General features: G+C 36.1%; 1 protein-coding gene and 1 long non-coding RNA gene across 2 annotated transcripts; one reads left to right on the forward strand and one right to left on the reverse strand.

Annotated features, from left to right (window-relative positions):
* Positions 1-187: 187 nt before the first annotated feature.
* On the reverse strand, positions 188-2955 carry LOC18030772 (putative glucuronosyltransferase PGSIP7). Its single transcript, XM_006414261.2, has 4 exons — positions 2612-2955; positions 1130-1593; positions 899-1046; positions 188-828 (listed from the first exon to the last, which is right to left on the reverse strand). Exons 1-4 carry the CDS (start codon positions 2941-2943, stop codon positions 288-290), a joined length of 1485 nt encoding a protein of 494 aa, XP_006414324.1. The 5' UTR covers positions 2944-2955; the 3' UTR covers positions 188-287.
* Positions 2956-16144: 13189 nt separating this feature from the next.
* On the forward strand, positions 16145-17319 carry LOC112082448. Its single transcript, XR_002897123.1, has 3 exons — positions 16145-16209; positions 16633-16742; positions 17127-17319. It is a non-coding gene; the product is annotated as an uncharacterized LOC112082448 (long non-coding RNA).
* The last annotated feature ends 3183 nt before the right edge of the window (positions 17320-20502 follow it).

A 20502-nucleotide genomic window follows, 5' to 3' on the forward strand; every position in this document is an offset into this window, starting at 1 on the left:
TTTTTTAATTTATAAATGAAATAGCATTAAATACTCCTAAAACATCATCTTTTATGAAACAAAATTAAATCCTCAAACATCATCTATTTAGGAAGAGGGAGTATGATTTATGCAATACTTCTAAATCTCAGTGAACAAAGAGCTAGAAAAATGTGAGAGAATGTCTTTTGATAGGACATAAAACAAAGAAGATAAAAGCTAATGTTATCTTTGTTAATTCCTCTCTAACCTTTATGTACAGAATCAAATCCATTATCCACCAGATAATTAAAACCTCACTGTCTTAATCAATATAACTTGCTGAGACCAGAACTAACTCCTGATTCACCGAACCGCGGAAACAAAACCTCTTTGTCAATCAAAACCTGAAGATGCGATGTGATCTTCACAAAGGAGACCCAAAGAAACGGTGCACAGCAAAAAGCATACCCAAAAACCGACAATGCTCTGACAACACCATTAGGATAAGAAGGGAAAGCCATCACGAGGAGCGTCCCGAGAATGCCAAGCCACGGTGTTAAGACAGGGAGCATTGGAAGCAAGAAGGCGTTGATAGGTATGGAAGAGAGAGCAAAGGAACCGGTCAAGTAGAGTGACCAACCAATGAGAGGATGTATCGTCTGTGGGATGATGAAGAACGGTATAACGTAGGCTGAGAGGATCAAGATGAGTGCAACCATCTTAAAAGCTGTTTGGATCATGGTTAGATTCTTATCAGAACGTCGGTAACATAGCTTGGTCATGCTGGGACGCGCTAGACGCGTGACTAGTATGATTCCTAAGTAGAACACTGCTTGTATTAGGACCCAAGGCATCTCCGCGGAGTAACTGCAAAACAGAGGAGGATTAGACCTAGCTCCTAAAAATGTATATACTGGTCTGTGTAATCAAAACGTACCTTATGGTGTAGCGGCGTTGGTGGTGCCATGAGAGGCCTAAAGGAAGAACAGGCCATGACCACCAGTACCATGGCTTTAACCAAACCGCTCCTGGGAACGTGATCACACTGTTTGGTCCACACGGTACGTTCCATCTGAGTTTAAGATCTAATAAAAAAGATACAAAGATTAGCAAAATGTTTTTGACTTTTGTGGTTATTTAAATGGAGAGAGAGCTAGTGGTTACTTACAGTAATAAGAGGCGTCCATCTGGTATCCCAAAGGAAGCCTAAAATGTCCGGTTAGCGAGGTGGTTCGGTTACCGGGAGGAAGAAATAGAGGCTGACTGAGCAAATCGGAAAAGTAGCTCACAAGAAAGCCTTGATCAGCACCATCAGGGTTATCTCTCTTTACGTCAAGCTCATGAATCATGTCTCTAAAGACCTCCATTGATGGTTGCAACACAAAGAGACCGGTGTGGAAGATACAAGGGTTGATGAAGACAGCACAGAATGAGCCGCATTGGAAGAGCTCGTCGGTGTTCTTAAGGAAGAGATTGTCCACGTCGAGCATTACGACACGGTCATAGTTAGAGAGAGACCAAGCGTAGAGCTTGTTCAGACTTAGCTTGAATCTATTGTCGAAATTGGTTTGTTTCTTGTATGGATTCTCGAGATTCTCTACTCTCACTACTTTAGCTCCATCCTCTGCTTCCCTACATTCCCCGTTTGTGAACTATATTAATTAACACTTTCTAGTATTTGACGTAATATTCGTAATTTTCTGGAATAAACGTAATTTTTTTCTTCTTCCAATTCCAGAAAAAGGAAAACCAACATAAAAAGTATTAAAAGGTCTGAAACTTTGAGTTACTAGAATAAGGCACTTGACAGCCCCATTTACTCTTTTCTTATCTCTTGAAATTTTAAATCAACAAGCATCCACAATTGTTTATTTATTACACAATTAATTTTCTTTAAATGCCCACTAAATTCCACTAGCGAACGAAAACAGCACCAAATTTCCACCTAACGCATGTAAGTTTGAATTTTGAAATAGAAATAGTGGTATGAAAATGGTGCAGTCTTACATAAATAACACTTACAAAAGAAGGAAAAATCATTAGCTTTCTATGTTTGAAAGAAAATCGTTTTTTTGATTTTAATTTATGGCTGAGATTATTTTGTTGACAATAGAGAATTTAAACAAAGCAAAAAGACAAGAAATCGATAAAGCTCATTGAAACACGTCTGTAGCTAAGACTGTCTTGTTCGGACAATTTCAATTTTATTTTATGTTTTTTACTAAAGAGCCAAGTCCCCCTAAGCATATGCTTATTATTTCTGCTGTCCCTTTTGCTTCTAATCTATACTATATACTAATAATTCTTATTCTCAAAATTTGAAATTTTAAAAATAGTTTTAATGCTGTTTCCCGCACTACTGCTCTTACATGTTCTTCTCTATATAGAAATAAAAAAATTATTAAAAAAGAACCTTTCTTCGTACAATAAAAACCAAATACAATGAAATTGTATAATTCATAAATGCTATAACCTATAAGGTAGAGAAAATTATAGTATCTGCTTGATTCTTTATTTATTTATTTACTGTCAATGAATCTGCTTGATTCAAAGAATAAAAAAGGAGATAATTTTGTTTTTCTCTAATAACCAATTAAAAAGGGAAGGGTTTCGGTTGAAAATAAGAAGAAGAAGACGAGGAGACACTTACAGACAGTGAATCCAGTTGAGAGGGACGTCGAGGGAGGCGATAACGACGATATCAGCGTCCACGTGGAGGCCTTTGAGCGATCTAATCAAGACACGTGTCGCAACGTAGAAGTCGTAGTCCCTTGGTGTTCCCATGTACATCATCGTCGCATACGCGTTCTTGTGCTCTGGCCGCCGCGTCTGTAACCCTCGCTCCATCACCGCGGTCATCGCGTTTGCGTTCTCCGTTTCAAGCGGCTGGAACAGCTGTTTATCATGATACGCTGTCGTTTCGATGATCAAAAGAGAAAGAAGAACCCAACACGAGAACAACATACTTCTTTGCAAATCCATGCTTAATTAATTTCTTCTCTATATATCGACCAAGAATAAAGACTCGAGAATTTTCAGAACTGGGTTTTGTAAGAATTTTCAATTTTCAGGTTTTGGAATTTTTTTTTTTTTTGAGAGGTTAACGTCATTCAGATACACGAATACAAAGGTCATCATTTATATACAAACACATGGAATGGAATCGTAAAAGAAAGAGGTTTGTGGGAGACTGGGTAGGCTTTAAAGGTGAATATAGTTGTGACTTGTTGTTGTGAGTGGACAAAAGAAAAGTTTTCTTTTTAAAAAATTTTCTTTCTTCTCGACTTTTAAATTTTCCTATTGTAGAAGCTAGATTTCGAGTCCTGCGAAATTGCGAGAAAAATCGAGTATTTTAAACTCTTAATTAATTTAAATTAAATAATTTAAGTAAACATAGATATAACAAAATGTGATATATTTAATTTTTTGAAAAATAAAAAATAACTACTATAATAAAAAATTAATAGATATACATTTATATAAAAGATAACTATATAATTGAAGTTAAACAACGATTATAACTAATATGATCAATTTTATCAATATAACTCAATCGTTAATATATATATATTTTTTACAATGAGAAATTTTTAAAAACATTACCATGAAATAAAATGTTTAAATCTTCAAATAAAAAGTGTGAAATTCTAGTGCAAAATTTGTAAAACAATAAAAATTCAAATTTGTCATGATCTATAAAAATTTTGAAAAATATTTAGATTTCAAATCATTTAAAATACAGTAGAAAATTTATAAATTAATACTCGATAAATTAATAAATAGTATAAATTAATAATTTTTCATGGTCCCGAGTTAGGCTACTTCAACATAATTAGATGAGAACTTTAACAAAAAAATATGTAAATATATGGTCTCATTAATATCATAAATTAATAATTATCATAAAAAAATTTCATGTAAATATTTTTTTCGAAAAAGTAAATTTTATTAATAGAAATCATAAGATCAGAATAAAATTTGTTTGTGATAACACCATATTTGTACTCATTTTCACCATTGATTTCAAATGGTTTTTCAAATGTTTTCATCAGCTTTAGTGACTTTTATTATGATTTCTCTATGTTTGTAGTTTCAAGGTTCTTTTCAGGAAATTTAGGGAAAAAGACAACAAAATGGCAGAAATCCATATTTTTACCTCAAAGTCAGACTGTCAGAAGTCCAACCTCAAATGGAGATCTTCTCACCATCCGATCTAGCTCAAATTTGGAGACATTCAAAAGAAGACAAACATCTTTTCATATCACTTTACATCAGAACAATCTAACGGTTCAATCAAAAGTTATGAGTAAAGCAAGTCGACCAAATTCACCAGTCTCGGCAGATTCTCATCCGCAGCAAAAGTGCATTCCACCTGCCTCGGAGGACTAGACTCTCACCCGCGGTGGACCTATGCCAAACCACAAGGCGCAACATCAAAGCTCATTTCGTCATTTCTCTGCAGAGAAGGCTTAAATGAGGCCTGGAAGACCTTAAGACCTATAAATACATTTCTTAGCAGTCTTTATCGGGTGTGTGATCTTGTATTGAGTTTCTAAGCCACCAAACTTTGTTTTATTAGAGTTAGGCGATGGAGAAGGGGATTCTTCCCTGGATCCATTGTTCTTTCTCCTGTTTATCTAATTAGTTTTTCTATTTCATCTTATGCATTCTTTCATGTCTTCTATCATTTTCTGCATCATGTAGATTTGTTCCAGAGAGTTAAGTTTCAAAAGAGTCATCGATAGGAGTCTATGTTTGATTAGGATTTCTAAGTTTCTAAACCAAATTCTAGATCTCATCTCTTCTAAGTTGTCTATACTGATGAGAATAGATTCATGACCTATTCTCTGAGCCTAGGATCGATCAGAACCATGAAAGTGTTGTATCAGATCATCCGTACCTAGCTTCAGAAGAACATATTCACTACAAGAGTCGAAAGTTACTTATAGAGAAGATGTGAGCAAACGATTTCAGTAGTAAATGTATGATCTTATTCCTGGCATGAGAACGAGAGTTAATTGTCATATTTAAGTGATTAGTTGGTTAAGATGACGAGAGTTGGTTAGCCATACATTTGCCTATTCCAGTTCCATGCAGATCCCATAAAATAGATAAGGATAAATCGTCCGGAGAATAATTAGAAATGCTAAGACATAGATTAGGGTAAACCGGAGAAGTCAGTCGTCCCCTATGAGTCTAGAACCCTTAGTTGAACACCCTTTAGATATTCTCTAGAAACTCATTTGCATTGCATTTAGTTTTCCGTAGATATTAGGTTAGGATTAGCTTTAGTTCCCGTAACCAAAAAACCCCAAAAACCCCCATTAGTTTATGACTTCGCTTACTATTCTAGTTTGTTGATATTTTCTTGCAGATTAGACATCTTCCCTGTGGATCGATATCCTAAGTCTTATAACGTATATATGTGCACTTTCAGACATTAAAGTTTTATAAATTTAAAACTCCGGACCAACGGGCTTGCAAAAGACCTGGGCAGTGTTTAGCCGCAAAAGGCTATATATATGTCGAGCTTCTGCCAAAATGCCATATGAAGTAAACCAAACTCATAAAGACCCTAACTTTTTATTTTTCTGCTTATTCTTTCTTCTGTTTGCCCTAGTTTCAGATTTCTTGAAGCATGGATCATCCAAGAAGAAACCCTAATCTCGAGCGAAGGTTTTGCAACCTGTGTGATGTTCCCTGCGCATGTGAATCACCATTCAGCCGTGATTCTAACCACCTGGATAAGATCCCTCAGCCGAACCACCACCTTGGAGGCTCGCGAACTCTAACCTATCGAGATGAACCCTATTTGCCACCCCTGGTGAACCGACGGCTATCTCACCCTCTGTCTTATCAGATTCTGCACCAGCACGGTGATACTGATCGATTTAGGCTCCAACTAAATCGATTAGAAACCAAGCTGAATGAATTTCTTGATTTATAAGCTATTGCTGAATCTAAACTTGTTTAAAAATGAAGTCCATGTCCAATGATTTTAGCAGGAAGCTCGAATATCTCTCTGACCGTACGAAGACCCTAAAGGAATAAGAGCTCAAGGATGATGAAATTTTAGAGCAAAGGCTCAAAAACGTTGAAGGAGATGTAAAGAACATTATCGCCCTTCGTTCTGCACTTAAAGGTAGACGAGGCTGTGGTGTCCTGATCGAAGATTTGGAAAGAGAATTCAAAGATAGCAAGTGGTATTACAACTGAGACAAGTTGGAGATGAACGAAGAGATGGCAAAGATCACAAACAAGACTAAAGAGCTTGATGCTACTTTGTATAGAGTTGTTTATGCTCTAGATGAAGTAGAAGAGAAAGTGGAGAAACTTTATAAAGGTCATAAGGAGAATGATATGAACACTGGAACCAATAATTTTGATACCCAAGACGTGCCAAACAACCACTTCAAGCAAGAGAACAGCAAAAAAGAAGAAGGGAATGAAGAAACATGCATGGTGAGCCAGAAGGAGCTGGCCGCGGATGCGAGCACTTCACCCGCGGCCAGGCTCACTTCCACTGCTGCCCTAAACACTTCACCCGCGGTGGAGCCTGAGTTTTCAGACTGGGAGTCCTTTCAACCTCTTTCTAAAACCTGTTCTAAAGACCGATCCCTTGTGACCAGTTCTAGGTTGTTTGATCAAGCTGTCTTCTCAATCACTGTACAAGCATCAAAAGAAAAGGAGGAATCCAACACTTATGCACCTTGCAACATAGTTTACGCTTGTGACAATGAGCTTCAAGAGCAGTTCTCAGAAGATAAAGAGTATGGTTTGTTTGTTAAAGATGAAAAACCCTGGAGACAATTCATCTAGTGGGAACTCATAACCAATAACCAATAGCATATCCAGAGAGAGACTGATCGAGTTCAACATCTTTTTGAAGTCGACCCCTCTCTACCTCGGATTTGATGATATTTGGAAGCATGGTTGCCTTCAAGTCTTCTTCAGATACAGAAAGGAGACCAAGGAGAATATTCAAACCTATTTCAGAAGAGTCATGTACCTATCTTTTCCTAGATCATCACATGATGCAACTGTTTACACTGCAGGATCCATCTCAAAGACCCACAAGAAGCCAGTGATTACACAAAAAGATCAACAAGGAGAAACTTGAAGAGTTCAACCAAGTGGTTCAGAGTCTACCCGAACGAATTTTGTTTGCCAAAGCATGTAGAGACTACATGATCAGCCACTTCTTCTGTGATGGCAAAGGATCTATCCAAGAGATGAAAGACTTGTTCACACACGCCCAAGAAGTTAGACCAGTTCGAACCCGGCACAAAGTTCAGACAAAGGTCAATTTTTTATCTCTTGTGACATTAGAGGTGAAAGATTTCTTAATGTTCTTTGTGATTTTGGAGCTTGCATTAACATGATGTACAAAGTTACTGCTTTGAGACTTGGCATTAAATACCTTTCAAGTACCAGGACAAAGATTAACTTAACAGATTATTCAAGCGCAATTCCAAGAGGGATAGTCCGAGATATACCTCTAAGGATTGGAGATTGCCTAGCCCCTGTTGATCTTTACATAGTCAAGACCAAAGATGACTCATATCCAGTTATCCTTGGATAGCCTTTCTTAGCAACTGCTGGACCCATTATGGATTGGCCCAACCGGAGAGTTTTTTTTTGCAAATATCGACAAGGATATCTTCTACGAAGCTACACCACTTAATAGCAAATGAGGAAAGCATAAAGAACAAGCATTCAAACCAGAAGAACTCTGGAGTGATGAAGAACCTGCTACAGAAAACATGAAGATTTCAAAAAAAACTTGTCATAGGACAAGATCTTATTTGAACTAAGTCTTTTTCTTTGCAAAAGTCTAGCTAAAGACTATAAACCAAATCGCTTAATGGGAGACAACCCATTTAGGTACTTATTTATCTAATTTGTTTTTATTTTTTTTCTATTGAAGTTTTGTTTTTCTTATTTTATACAGGTTTTAGTATGCATCAAAAAAAAGAAAAAAAGAAAAAGGAACTGACCGCGGCTGAAAGTTAGTTTGAAATCCAAATATTTTGCATTGCAACTCTTGAGTTTATGGTTAATTTACTAAACATTAAATTTTTTAAGATTATGGTTATTTTACCAACCAATGCAACTCTTGAGTTTATGGTTATTTACTAAACATTAAAATTATTGAGTTTATGATTATTTTACCAACCATTGCAACTCTTGAGTTAATAGTTATTAAACCATTGCAACTCTTGAGTTTTTTTTTTTTTTTTTGGCAAACAATTCCATTCATTTCAAATCGAAATTAAAAAGTCTTACAGAACTTTCGGAAAAAAAATTATTACATAAGCAGATATATGCGCCATATATTGAAAAAGATACAACAAAAGAAGTGATTGTGACGATGCTTTCCGTAGATAAGACTTATTCGCTAACGAATTATAAGATTCGTTATTTCCTTCTCCGTATTTGATCTTAATCTGATGCGAAATGTGCGATGGTAGCATCTCTTAACTAAACATTTGAATTTCACACCGCATGACAAAACCCGATGTTTTCAACCACTGTTCTGAAATTTGGACAATTTGATACCAATGCTTCCGTACCAGAGTCACTTTAACAATTATTGACTTTGGTTTTTTCCATTTGAAATAATTTTTCTACATTCTTCAATAACAAGACATTCCTTAGTGTATCGATTCCATGGTGGTAAGATTTGTTCTAAACCTTGGTAAGCCACCATAAAATTATAGTGACCACCAGACACTACCCCAAAACTAACAATAAAAGTTATAATGGACAAGCAACCTACAGAAAACGTCGGACAAACACCGGCAAGATAACGGGAAATTACACTTGGACTAGACATATGAATACAAATCATGTATACAAATTTAAAAGCCCCATCGAAAATCATACATTTATTCAGCACTGAGTATGTTGTCGCAAATCCCACCGCTCCCAAATCCCAACCACCCATCCTGCAGGACAAAGCCATGACTGGCAAGCATAACAACATCTTGCCTAGAAAAAACCAGCGAGACAGAGATATATTGAAAAACGATTTCATCAACCGGATTGGAGGAGAAACCCAGGAATGTGAAATTGAAAAATACACTAATGTGAAGATGATAATTGAAAAGATTCAATCTAGTTTGGATTCGACAAAGAAACGGATGAACGATTTTCGCCCCTCGTCAAATTGATTAAACGCAAAACAGATCTAAAGAAAATTATTACTATGTACAAAGGACAGATTAAGGAAGACGGAAAAAGTAAGTAGGAACCGTCGACGGAGCCGGCGGCCCTGGAAATCAACGGTGGCTACGAAAAGAGCCCAAAAACAAGCAGTTATTTCGATCGCGTTTCTTTCGAACAGCCTCCGGTTAATCAATTATTAGAGGGAACATCAACCAAAAAAAATCACAACTCTTGAGTTTATAGTTATTAAATGTATTAAACCATTGCAACGGTTAGGATTATGATTATTTTAAACTATTTTAACTATTCCTTTATACTCCCTTGGAATTCCATAAAAAATTAAGAAATATTGTTTGGAGAAAAAAATAAATAAGAGCAAAAAATTGCAAACAACTAGAAAAAACAACATAATAACAAACACAAAAAACTCTATTTGTATCTCTTGTATTTTAGCCTAGAACTAGAGGAAAATTTTGATTGTATCATCCTACAAGGGATTTTGTGTAACCCAATACTTCATAAGGGTTAACATACTTTTTAAGAAAAGTGCTCCGTACACGATTTAATTATTATCCAAATTCACAAATTTTTTAGATCTCGGTGCAACCATAACATTTTCTATTTTCATTTGTTCATTCATGAATACTAATTATATTTGGCACACAAATTTTAAGTCTCTAAAATGTAGTATTAATATCACACAATTAAGGATAATATGTCCAATATTATATGATGTTATAAATTCAAGACAATTTTAGGTTTTTGAAAAATAACGTTAACTTAAAATGTATTAAAACTATTTATAGTGATTTTAAATCCTAGTATTTATCAAAATTTTTACAGATCATGACAAATTTGAATTTTTTTCTACAAGATTTGCATTAGAATTTTATTCTGTGTTTGGAGATTTATCATATCATGATAATATTTTTAAAAAATTTTCATTGTAAAAGTATATCTATCAATGACTGAGTTCTATCAATAAAATTGATCATGTTGGTTATAATTGTTGTTTAACTTTTTTTTTTTTCTTTTGGTCAAACCTTTCATATAGAAATTAAGAAGCCAAACTTAGTTCGTACAAAGCCTGTTTGGCAATAGAGTCAGCATTAACATTCGCTGCTCTAGGAATAAAATTAAACCTAATGACATCAAAGCAATCAGAACAGAACAGAATTTCGGAGAGAACCCCATGGATCTCCGATGAAGTAGATCTTGCCCAAATTGCTGATATTAGTTGTTGAGAATCAGATTGGATAGTTACTCTGTTGAAAAACAGAGATTTTGCATGGATCAGTGCAGCCCTGATTGCGAGAGCTTCTGCCATAAGAGGTGAAGTCACATGGGTCAAGGCAGCAGAGTGATCCGTTTGAGTGTGACAGCCTCTATAGAAGTCCAGCCGAGTCCTGCTGATTCCAAATGGGCATTCCAAGTGGCATCAGTACATCAGATTATCATGTCTTCTAGATCGGGATCCGGTTGGTGAGAAGATGGGGGGCTCAAAGGTATAGTTTGTTTTGGTCGCCCCTCTTGAGCTGCGTGGCATTCTCGGATAGCCTTTAGGGCTTGTTTCTTTTGCTGAGAAGGATCGATTTTTGAATACTTTCTGATTCTGGTAATCCAAATGGCCTAGAATACCCATGGTGCCAAAATTCATTTTTGCAAACCTAAGGGAGGTAAGGAATACCCCTCCTTTGCTTTGGTTAATCCTTCATTGAAATCTTGGACATCTGAGAAGATGATTTCATTCGCAAATGGGATAAGGTTCCAAACTTCCTCCGCAAATGAGCATTTTAGAAGAAGATGGAAGATAGATTCCGGCTCATTGCATCTTGCACATTGGATGCTCCCAGGTATATTACGAATGCTCAACTGGACTCCCACTGGCAAGGCATTATGTAGAGCTTTCCACAAAAACATCTTGACCTTTGGTGCTGTTTTTGTTTCCAGATTTGCAGGTTCCAGTTAATTTGTAGCTCGGCAGGGATAATCTCAGCCTCTTGCTTCTTCTCCAGTGCCACTCTGTAACCAAAATTCGCCGATCAGGGGCCCCCAGAAAGCTAGGTTTGATCGCTAACACTTTATCTCTAATGGCAGGTATGATCTCGTCTATCTTTGCTTGATTCCATGACATATTTTCCAGGTTTATAAGATCACATACCAAAACCTGTTCTAGGTGACAAGGGGGAAGACCAATGGGAGATTCCTTGAACTTCGACGACAGCCAAGGGTCACTCCACACCTTTATTGCTTCTCCACTTCCAACGGCCCAGCCAAGATTTTTCACCAGTAAGGCCCTTTCTATTAGTATACTTCTCCATCCGTGAGAGGTGATTGTGGGGAAATTGCATTCTAGGAAGGTAGAGTCCACACAATATTTGCCTAGGAGAATTCTTGAGAGTAATCCGTCTGGTTTTTGCAAAAGTCTCCAAGCAAGCTTCGCCAACAAGGCATCATTAAAACAGTTTATATCTTTAAAACCCAAGCCTTCGGCAACTTTTGGTTTTGCCATCTTTTCCCATGTTATCCAGCTCGTCCCAGAATCTAGTAAGGACCGACTGAATTCTTTTACATAGAGACCGGGGTAGCTTAAAACAAGTCATCGCATAAGTAGGCATAGAGGCTAGGACACTTTTTAGCATAACCAACTTTCCTGCACAAGACAAGAGTTTTGATGACCAACTAACAGCTTTTTGCTTGATCCTGTCAACTATAGAGGAGAAGAGATCCTTCTTTGATCTTCCAAAGTGTTCATGCAGTCCCATGTACTTGTTCATTCCTCCCTTGGTCTCAATACACATACATTGAAAGATATATTCTTTCTTAGATTGAGGTTTTTTGGAAGAGAATGTAAATGAGGATTTTTGGAAGTTGATGAGTTGGCCTGAGCATGTTTCGTATTTTTTTAGCACCTTCTTCAAAGCTTTACAGCTTTTAATGTTTGCTTTACAGAAAAAAATGGTATCATCCGCGAACAAGAGATGATTCACACGAGGGCTTCCACGCGCCACTTTGATTCCCTGAAGTTTTTTCCTTTCTTGGACACGGAGGCACAGACCTGACAGGACCTCACTACAAAGGATAAAGAAGTAAGGGGATATAGGGTCTCTCTATCTTACTCCTCTTTGCGGTTTAATGTACCCTCTAGGACTTCCATTTATCAAAAAGGAATAGGACACCGTAGATATACACTGGATGATCCATTGAATGAACTTGCTGTTGAAACCCAATCTTAGCATGAATTTTTCTATGAAAATCCACTCCAATCTATCATATGCTTTACTCATGCTGGTTTTCACAGCCATAGAACATCTCTCTGAGGCTTTAGAAGTCTTTAAGAAGTGGAGGACTTCATGAGTGATTAAAACGTTATCTGAGATAGCTTGTTTAGGCACAAACGCTGATTGGTTCTCAGAAATGATGGAATCCAGGATATGTTACATTTTTGAGATAGCAACTTAGATATTATTTTATATTAAACATTGCATAGAGCAATGGGTCGATACTCAGCAACTTTTTTGTTCCTAGGAGTTTTGGTATCAGCCGGATGTGAGTCTCATTGATAGTTCGGGGCATACTTTCTGAGGAGAAAAATCCTTTTATTTACCGGATGATGTCTTCACTCACCACAGACCAGTTTAAGCGGAAGAAACAAGCCGAAAACACATCCTGCCCAAGAGCTTTATCTGGGTGAAAAGAGAACAGGGATTCCTTTATCTCACCTGCAGATGGTTCGCAAATCAGAGCTTGATTCATATCCGAAGTAATCAGAGGGGATAAAGCATCGTTAATGATCATATCATGAGCCTCCAGGTTTGATGTTTTTCATATAAAGATGCCTTTGAAATACTCTGATATGATTTTGACTATTTTGTCTTCATCAAAGCAGTCGATGTCATCACTATCTTCCAGCACTAAGAATTTGTTTATAGCATATCTCTTTCTTGATGAAGCATGGAAGAAACCAATATTCTGATCACCTAAGGAAAACCACAATTGCCGGCTCCGTTGCTTTCAGTAGGCCTCCTCTGTTTTATATGCTTCCTGGAGATTGCTTTTAAATGTTTGGATGAGGATCTCATTCAGATAATGGTCAGTGAGGACTTCCTCCATTAGCTGTTTTAGTTTGTCTATACGAACTTGACTGTTTTTATAGTGGTTCTTGTTCCAGGTTATGATGAGATGCCTGCATTGGTCTATTTTTTGTTTGACATTCTCATTCCTTCTCTCCGACCAATCTTTAGAGATGGTCTCCTTGACCTCCTCATTTTCCTTTAGGCTTCGATCATACTTGAATGCTTTATTTTTTTTTTTTCCTCTTAGGGTCTAGCACTGAGATGATGGGTCTATGATCGGATGCATCGTACCGGAGATACTCGCATCTGCTTGCCAAGAACAACTCTGACCAAGAGCTATTTGAGACAGCTCTATCCAGTCTGCATTGGATACTGTAAGTGCTTCTTGTACCTCTCCAAGATAAAGGGTTGCCTGAGTGGCATAGATCATATAGATCTCCTTCTGAGAAGAAAGTTCTCATATCATCAAAGGAGCTTTCAGTTCTAGAGGGTCCACATTCTTTCTCTGAATTGTTTAGTAAATCGTTAAAATCCCCAGTCAAGAACCATGGTGCGTCCTTCATGAGGGCTAAGTCGATTAGATAATCCCACATTTGTTTCTTCAGCTTCCGATCAGGATTTCCATAGATGAAAGTAGCGTAGAAAGGTTTGCCTTTGTAGATAATTTGAGTATCAATATAGTTATGACTGGCTGAAATTACATGCAGATTGACCTCCTGTTTCCACAAAAGACCAGACCTCCACCTCCAACACCATGAGGTGGAACTAAATAGTGAAAGGTAAAATTCAAATCTTCAACTTTTTTTAGCACAGTAGCATTGGGATTTTTTTGACTCTGAAAGGAAAATAACATCCGGATCTGCTTTCTGATTTTCCTTGAGTCTACGAACTGTCTCGGGATTTCCTAACCCTTGACAGTTCCATGCTATAAGTTTTAAGGAAGAGGAGGAGGCATATTCTGAAAATCCACCTACTTCCTTGATGCTGCTGTGCCTGATTTCTTGATTCTTGATGGACCCGGTTTATCCATCACAATGGCTTTTGCTTGAGTCTTTATAGAGTTTAGCTTGGATGCCGCATCCGAGATTTGAGTAAACTTGTCAAAACATAGGCTAGCACTCGTGATCCTTTTCTGAGGTGAGGGTTTCACTCTAGATACTTTCCTTTTCTTGACCCCTGGATCAGATAAAGGAACTCGACCATTAACATTTTTTCTCCCTGGGGGTCTTCCTGGTTTTCGTCTAACCAAGGGAGCCTCTAGTTCTATGTTTGCAGGTTGTGGGGCCGCCTTCTCTAAAGGTTCTTGACTGATTCGCAGAAAGACTGAAACTCGTTCCTGGGATCCACCAGGCGTGATATCCCTAGGGGGAGGAAGGGGTCCCAATCGCATAGTGGCTAAAGTGCATTCCTGTGATTTTTGCGGGGAGGATTCAGGCACTGAACGAGCCAAGGAGGCTCGTACCATTTGAGCTGCAGATTCAACGAGTTGGCCACTTTGTTCTGCAGCCCTGAATCTCTCCTTTCGGGCTGCGCTTTCGGAGGGGTCTACGCAGCTAGAATACTGGATCATGACCTCCCTTAATTCTCCCATCGTTTCTTGGATTGCCCCCGGAGGGAGGATAGCTTCTGGATCATGGGAAGATGCCTGATCAACTGACTAGACGTCGACCTGGTGAGATGTCTTTTCCTCTCTTAGTCTTTCTCGGTCCTGATTAAGTCTTAAGGATTGTGTAGGTTTTTCCACCCACATAGCTTAGGGATGTTTTCTGCTACTTCTTGAGAAGCTTTGCTGATTTGAGAATCTTGATATCCCCGAAGAGTGAGATCGATATTTTGCTTCATTGTGGTAAGGTCTGTAGTGGGTGTCCCTTCTTTCTCTTCGTTCTTTATAAGTGGCTTTTTCTTCTCAATGTCAATTATATAATTATTTTTTATATGGATGTATATGTTGAGTTATACATTGTTATATTAATTGCAAATTATGAACTCAAATTGAAATGTGTGTCTTACGGCTTTATTCATCTTTGTATCTTTATATTTTAAAAAGTTATATCTATTTATTTTTTACGATAGTGGTTAACTTTTCAAAAAAAATAATATTCACATATATCATTACCTTTTGTTATATGTATGTTAACTTATATATATTTAAAATAAGAGAAAATTAGAAATATAAGACACAAATTGGAGAACTTTGTCCCTTTAGTAATTTTTTTATAAAAAAATTGTTCCCTTAGTACTTATATTAATTATAATCCTCTTTTACCCCTTAAAAGAGAAGTATTTGATATTCATATATTGTTTTAACTATTACTAATTAAGATATTGAAATTGTTAAAAAAAAAAGTTTCCAAAGTAAAAAAACAAAAAAATAACTTAAGGGAAAAAAAAAGACCCCAACACTTCCTTCTTCTCATCGTCTTCTCCGTCATCGTCTTCTTCTCAATGTCACCCATGCAAATCAAAGCTTCTCCCTCGTATTTCTGAAAGACCAGTAATTCTAAGAAGTTTTCGTTCAAGTCTGTATCCAATTGTCTGCTTCTTCAATCTGTTTAATTGATTTTGGTTATTAGGGTTTTAAAACCCCTAATTAAATCTGGGTAGTTTCAATGCAGCCTGAGAAATTACCGGCGATAAGAAGAGAGATCTTTATCAGAGAAGCCTACGATGCTACACCTAGCTCCATCTCTATAGCTCTCAGTACCTAGCTCTGTCGCTGAAGCCTCCGAGAAGCTCTACAACTCTTCGACCGGCCACAAGTAAGTTGTTTTCCTCCCATGGGTCTCAATCGATTTGTCCTTTGGTTTATCTATTACAAAATGATAATATAATGTATGCCTTGTGACAATGTCAGTATGTTTATATTCAACTCTGAATTTGAAAAACCCTTTCTCACAACTCTGATGTATCCCTTGTGACAATGTCTGTATCATTTTCAGGAACTTGCGGAAAAAAATCTGGGAACTATATTTACACACAAGGACTTACTAGAATTAGTCTAAAGGTTAGAACAAAGAAAGTTTTTCCTCCTTTTCTTCTGATCAAAAAATATATGTTGTTTTGATCCACTCATATGAATCATCCTTGAAGAACTATTGAAAAACCAATACTGAAAAATTTGAATAGTTGTTTTAGTTTTGGTTCGGAAATTCTGACTTACAATTACGCTGATACCGTAAGAACCATTTGATTTTCTTTGTCTTTCCAGCTATGTTGTTTGAGCACATCGTTTGTCTGTTTGTAATTGTGTGTTTGTATAAAAATATTTATTGGTTTAAAGTACAGGGATAGTATTCTATGATTTTGGAAGTACATATGCATTATATTCCTTGTCCTACATGTGATGAACTTTGATTGGGTTAGATGTCTTTAATTATATATCTTGTTTGATGAGTTATTTCACTGAGCAAAATATTTTTATTTGCAGGTTCGCTGTTGAGCTGCAAACACCATCTTTCCCATTGATTGCCACTTACCCACCATTTTTTGTTTGTGCATCTGATTTTAAACCAAGGGTCGTTGACTTGATTAAACTAGGTAATCATTCTTTCTTAAGCTTTCTTGTTTGATGAGTTATTGTGATATTCATTAATTGTAGTACTTAGGTTAGAACGTACATCTTTGTCCTCATTTTCTTCTTGTTTTCGAAAATATGTTTTGTTTTGATACACTTATATGAATCAATCTTGAACAACTATTGGAAAACCAGGTGTTGAAAATTTGATTAGTTGTGTTACTTTTTGTTTCAGAAAATTTATTAGTTGTGTGATTGTAATTGTGTGTTACTTTCTTAAGCTTCACTTCTCGTTGGTTCATTTGTATATGCTGCTGCGGTTCATTATTTTTGATGCTATCTTTTATTTTGGTCTACTTATGAATAATCAACAACCAAGTAATAGTTTTTTTTGGTATACTTTGTAGGTATGAACTCCAACGAGTTACTGAAACTCCCGTTTCCGCCTGGAAGTGTGCCTACGATTGAAAAGATTATCAACTGATGTTTATTATCCATTCTAAGCAAGTTGGATGAAAAGCTGCCAGATGAGTACAAGAAGGTTTTGTAAAATCCTGTCTTCGGTCCGATTCTTAGGATTAATAAAAACTGAACTCAGCACTGTGGTCAACAATTCCAAAGTCCTCTAACACCATAGCTGTTAACTCTGCAAGAGTCGTACTTGATTCCAAAATTACTAATCGACCTCTTTTTTCTTTATCGACTGTAAAAACCCAATCCTTATTGAGAATCGATCTCCATATACCACAAATAACATAGATATGCACCATAATTGAATAACCAGAACAGAAACACAGAAAAATGTAATTAGGGTGAAGGAGCTCGTGATAATGTCGTCAAAGAGAATAAGAAAAGAAAAAAAAACTTCAAAAAAAATGTTAAAAACATGAAAAACAAAAAACAGAAAATAAAATAATTTCAAATATTTATTTTTTGTTGAATTACACCTGATCCTAGATTTTCTCATGTTTTGTTAACCGTTTAGTAGAATATGGATTCTATATTCACTAGAACGAAGAGAAATAAATAGAAATCTAATTCTAGAAAACATAGAATATATAACAATTTCTAAAATATATATTCTAAAATATGTAGAATATATTACGAATTCTAGATAACGTATTCTACACGGTGTTATAGAAAATAAAACAATGGTAAAATATGTATTCTAGATTCGGCGGATTTTATACCAAATAGTAGAAAAGAAATTCTATAAAACACTAGAAATGTAGAATAAGTTTTTTAGAACATATTAATAAATAAATTTTAAATATATGTATTTTCTTAAATGATGTTTTAGAATAATATTCTTTACTTTTTTGGAATTTTTAGAATTTAAAAGTATATATAAATATTTATTTCAAAAAATAAAAGTATTTAATAAGATTATTTTTGTCAGAAATTGCCAAAAAATTTTTAAAATACTAAAAGGACAATGTTATCCATTTTTTGTCCTATATTTCCAATTTTCCCTTGAAAGAATTGAGAGTTTAAAATATTTCTCCGGCAATTTCAAAACTCTCGAGAGCTTGCTCACGGGGAAGAAGATCCTTGCTCACGGGGAAGAAGATCCTTGTGGTTGATGATAATATAGTTAACCGGAGAGTAGCTGCAGAAGCTCTAAAGAAATTTGGAGCAGAAGTGGTTTGTGCAGAGAGTGGTCAAGTTGCTTTGAGTTTGCTTCAGATTCCTCACAGTTTCGATGCTTGCTTCATGGATATTCAAATGCCACAGATGGACGGGTAAGTAGAAAACTTTCTGCTGGTTCAAGTTCCGGTTTAATTCGGGTTGAGTCAGAGATGTTGATTGATTGATTGTTGTTCAGGTTTGAAGCGACGCGTCAGATAAGGAATATGGAGGAGGAAGCTAAAGAGAAGTTGAAGCTTGAATGGCATTTACCGATATTAGCCATGACTGCAGATGTGATCCACGCGACGTACGAGGAATGTTTGAAAAGTGGAATGGTTGGTTACGACTTTAAACCATTTGAAGAAGAGAATCTCTATAAGTCTGTTGCCAAATCATTCAAAGCTAACCCAATAATCTCAGATTCATCATCATGAACCAGCAGAAATGAACAAAAGATTGAGTAAGCAGCTTTTTCTCTGTTTATTAGATGATTTGTTTTTGTCTTCTTGTTTTTCTCTGCAGCCGGAAAATGTGACGGTGGATTCTGCTGATTGGGATAAATATATGCAATTTGGCTCGTGTACATATAGTTTATTACAAAATCCAGAGATTTTGAGAGTTTGGTTTTTACCAGTATATGTTGTTAAACGACGACGTGACGGTTCAGTGTTGAATCAATGTTGATAGTAAGTGCATCGGAGTCCCGGTTGTACCGAATCAGTTTTGGTTAGCCGTTGGTTTTTAATGACATATATACAGTACATCGTTACCTTCGTGTAAATTTTTGTAATTATTCTATGATGACAATTAAAAATTAGGATTAGTGATCATTTATTTTCAGGGAGCTGCTTCTCTAGCTCGAAGCTCAAAAGTAGTTAATGAAGATTTAACATCCATAGATTTAATATTCAACGAAATTCGGGTAAATACATACAAAACTCTTGCTTTTGTTTTTTATTGTCTGAGCTTTAGATAAAAGTAATATTTAAAAAAAAATTGGAATTAAAGGGATCATCATATTCATATCTCATTTTTGGGACAGCAACAAAAATGATAAAAAAAACTGATTATTCCATTTTACGGAAGCTTTATATACAACATATCAGTGTGTTCTACTTAAACTCGCAAAGCTTGAGGCTCTGCTGCTTCTCCAGCTTTCAGAAAAGCTGAAAATCAAATCCAAACACATAATTCTTTTTAATCTGTTGTGTCTTTGTCAATGTTTATGCATCTGTAAATTCTTGTTTTTTTAAGCTTGTTCCTGAAACCTCTTTTCCTGCTGAATGCAGTTTCCTGAATATTTCATATAGACATCAAAACACAAGAATGAATCACCAGAAGGAATATGCAAAAGAAGGTAGGTATATTCTCCTATAGATGATGATAAAAACTTTGACAAATCCATGTTCTTGAGATTTGTAAGCGGCTGAATGCAAAACCAAACAGCAGAGAGAAGACCATCAGATCAAAGAGAAAGTGTGCAGATTCAGATATATTCCAAATAAGTAAATACAATAACAAACCTGAGGTCCTTCCAAGAGCTTCTCAAGCTGGCTATTCTGAATATGGAGTTCGACAAGATTTTCTGGATAAAATCTCAAAGGAAGACTCTTTCTCGGGTATGCCTCCTAATGTAGTAACCTAAGACGTGGTGGAAACTCCATGTCTTCAGGTATGCACACTCTATTATTCTCATCATATTTTCTTCTATAGACCTTGATGGACGATTTGTGAATTAGGACGAGTCTTAAACATAATGCATCTCTTCTCTTCCAGGGCCAGAGTGGAAATCTACTGGTCAGGGTTGAGAGAGATAGTTGTCTATGATCACGACAGTGGCGTATTCATACGTCCGTCACTCCAGTTCGAAAAGTTTAAGCTAAGATCTTACAAAATTTACTCTCTAGCAATGTTTTGAATCGTTCGTACCCTTGAGAAAACTTCCCTGAACCCCAACGCTTTCTTCTCCATTGTTTTACACCGATTTTCTTTAAGCTTTAATTTAATATTGTCTTTCTTTTTTAGTTCATTTTCATTTAAGCATTAGAATATCCGTTTTTATCATTTTTAGTTATTTTCGTTAAGTTTAGTTATTACGCCATTTAATTTCCGTATTCTCTTTTAAGATTTCGTTTTTAGATTTTAAACACACTA

This window comes from Eutrema salsugineum, unplaced genomic scaffold (assembly GCF_000478725.1).
Source record: "Eutrema salsugineum unplaced genomic scaffold, Eutsalg1_0 scaffold_1, whole genome shotgun sequence".
Classification (NCBI taxonomy): domain Eukaryota; kingdom Viridiplantae; phylum Streptophyta; class Magnoliopsida; order Brassicales; family Brassicaceae; genus Eutrema; species Eutrema salsugineum.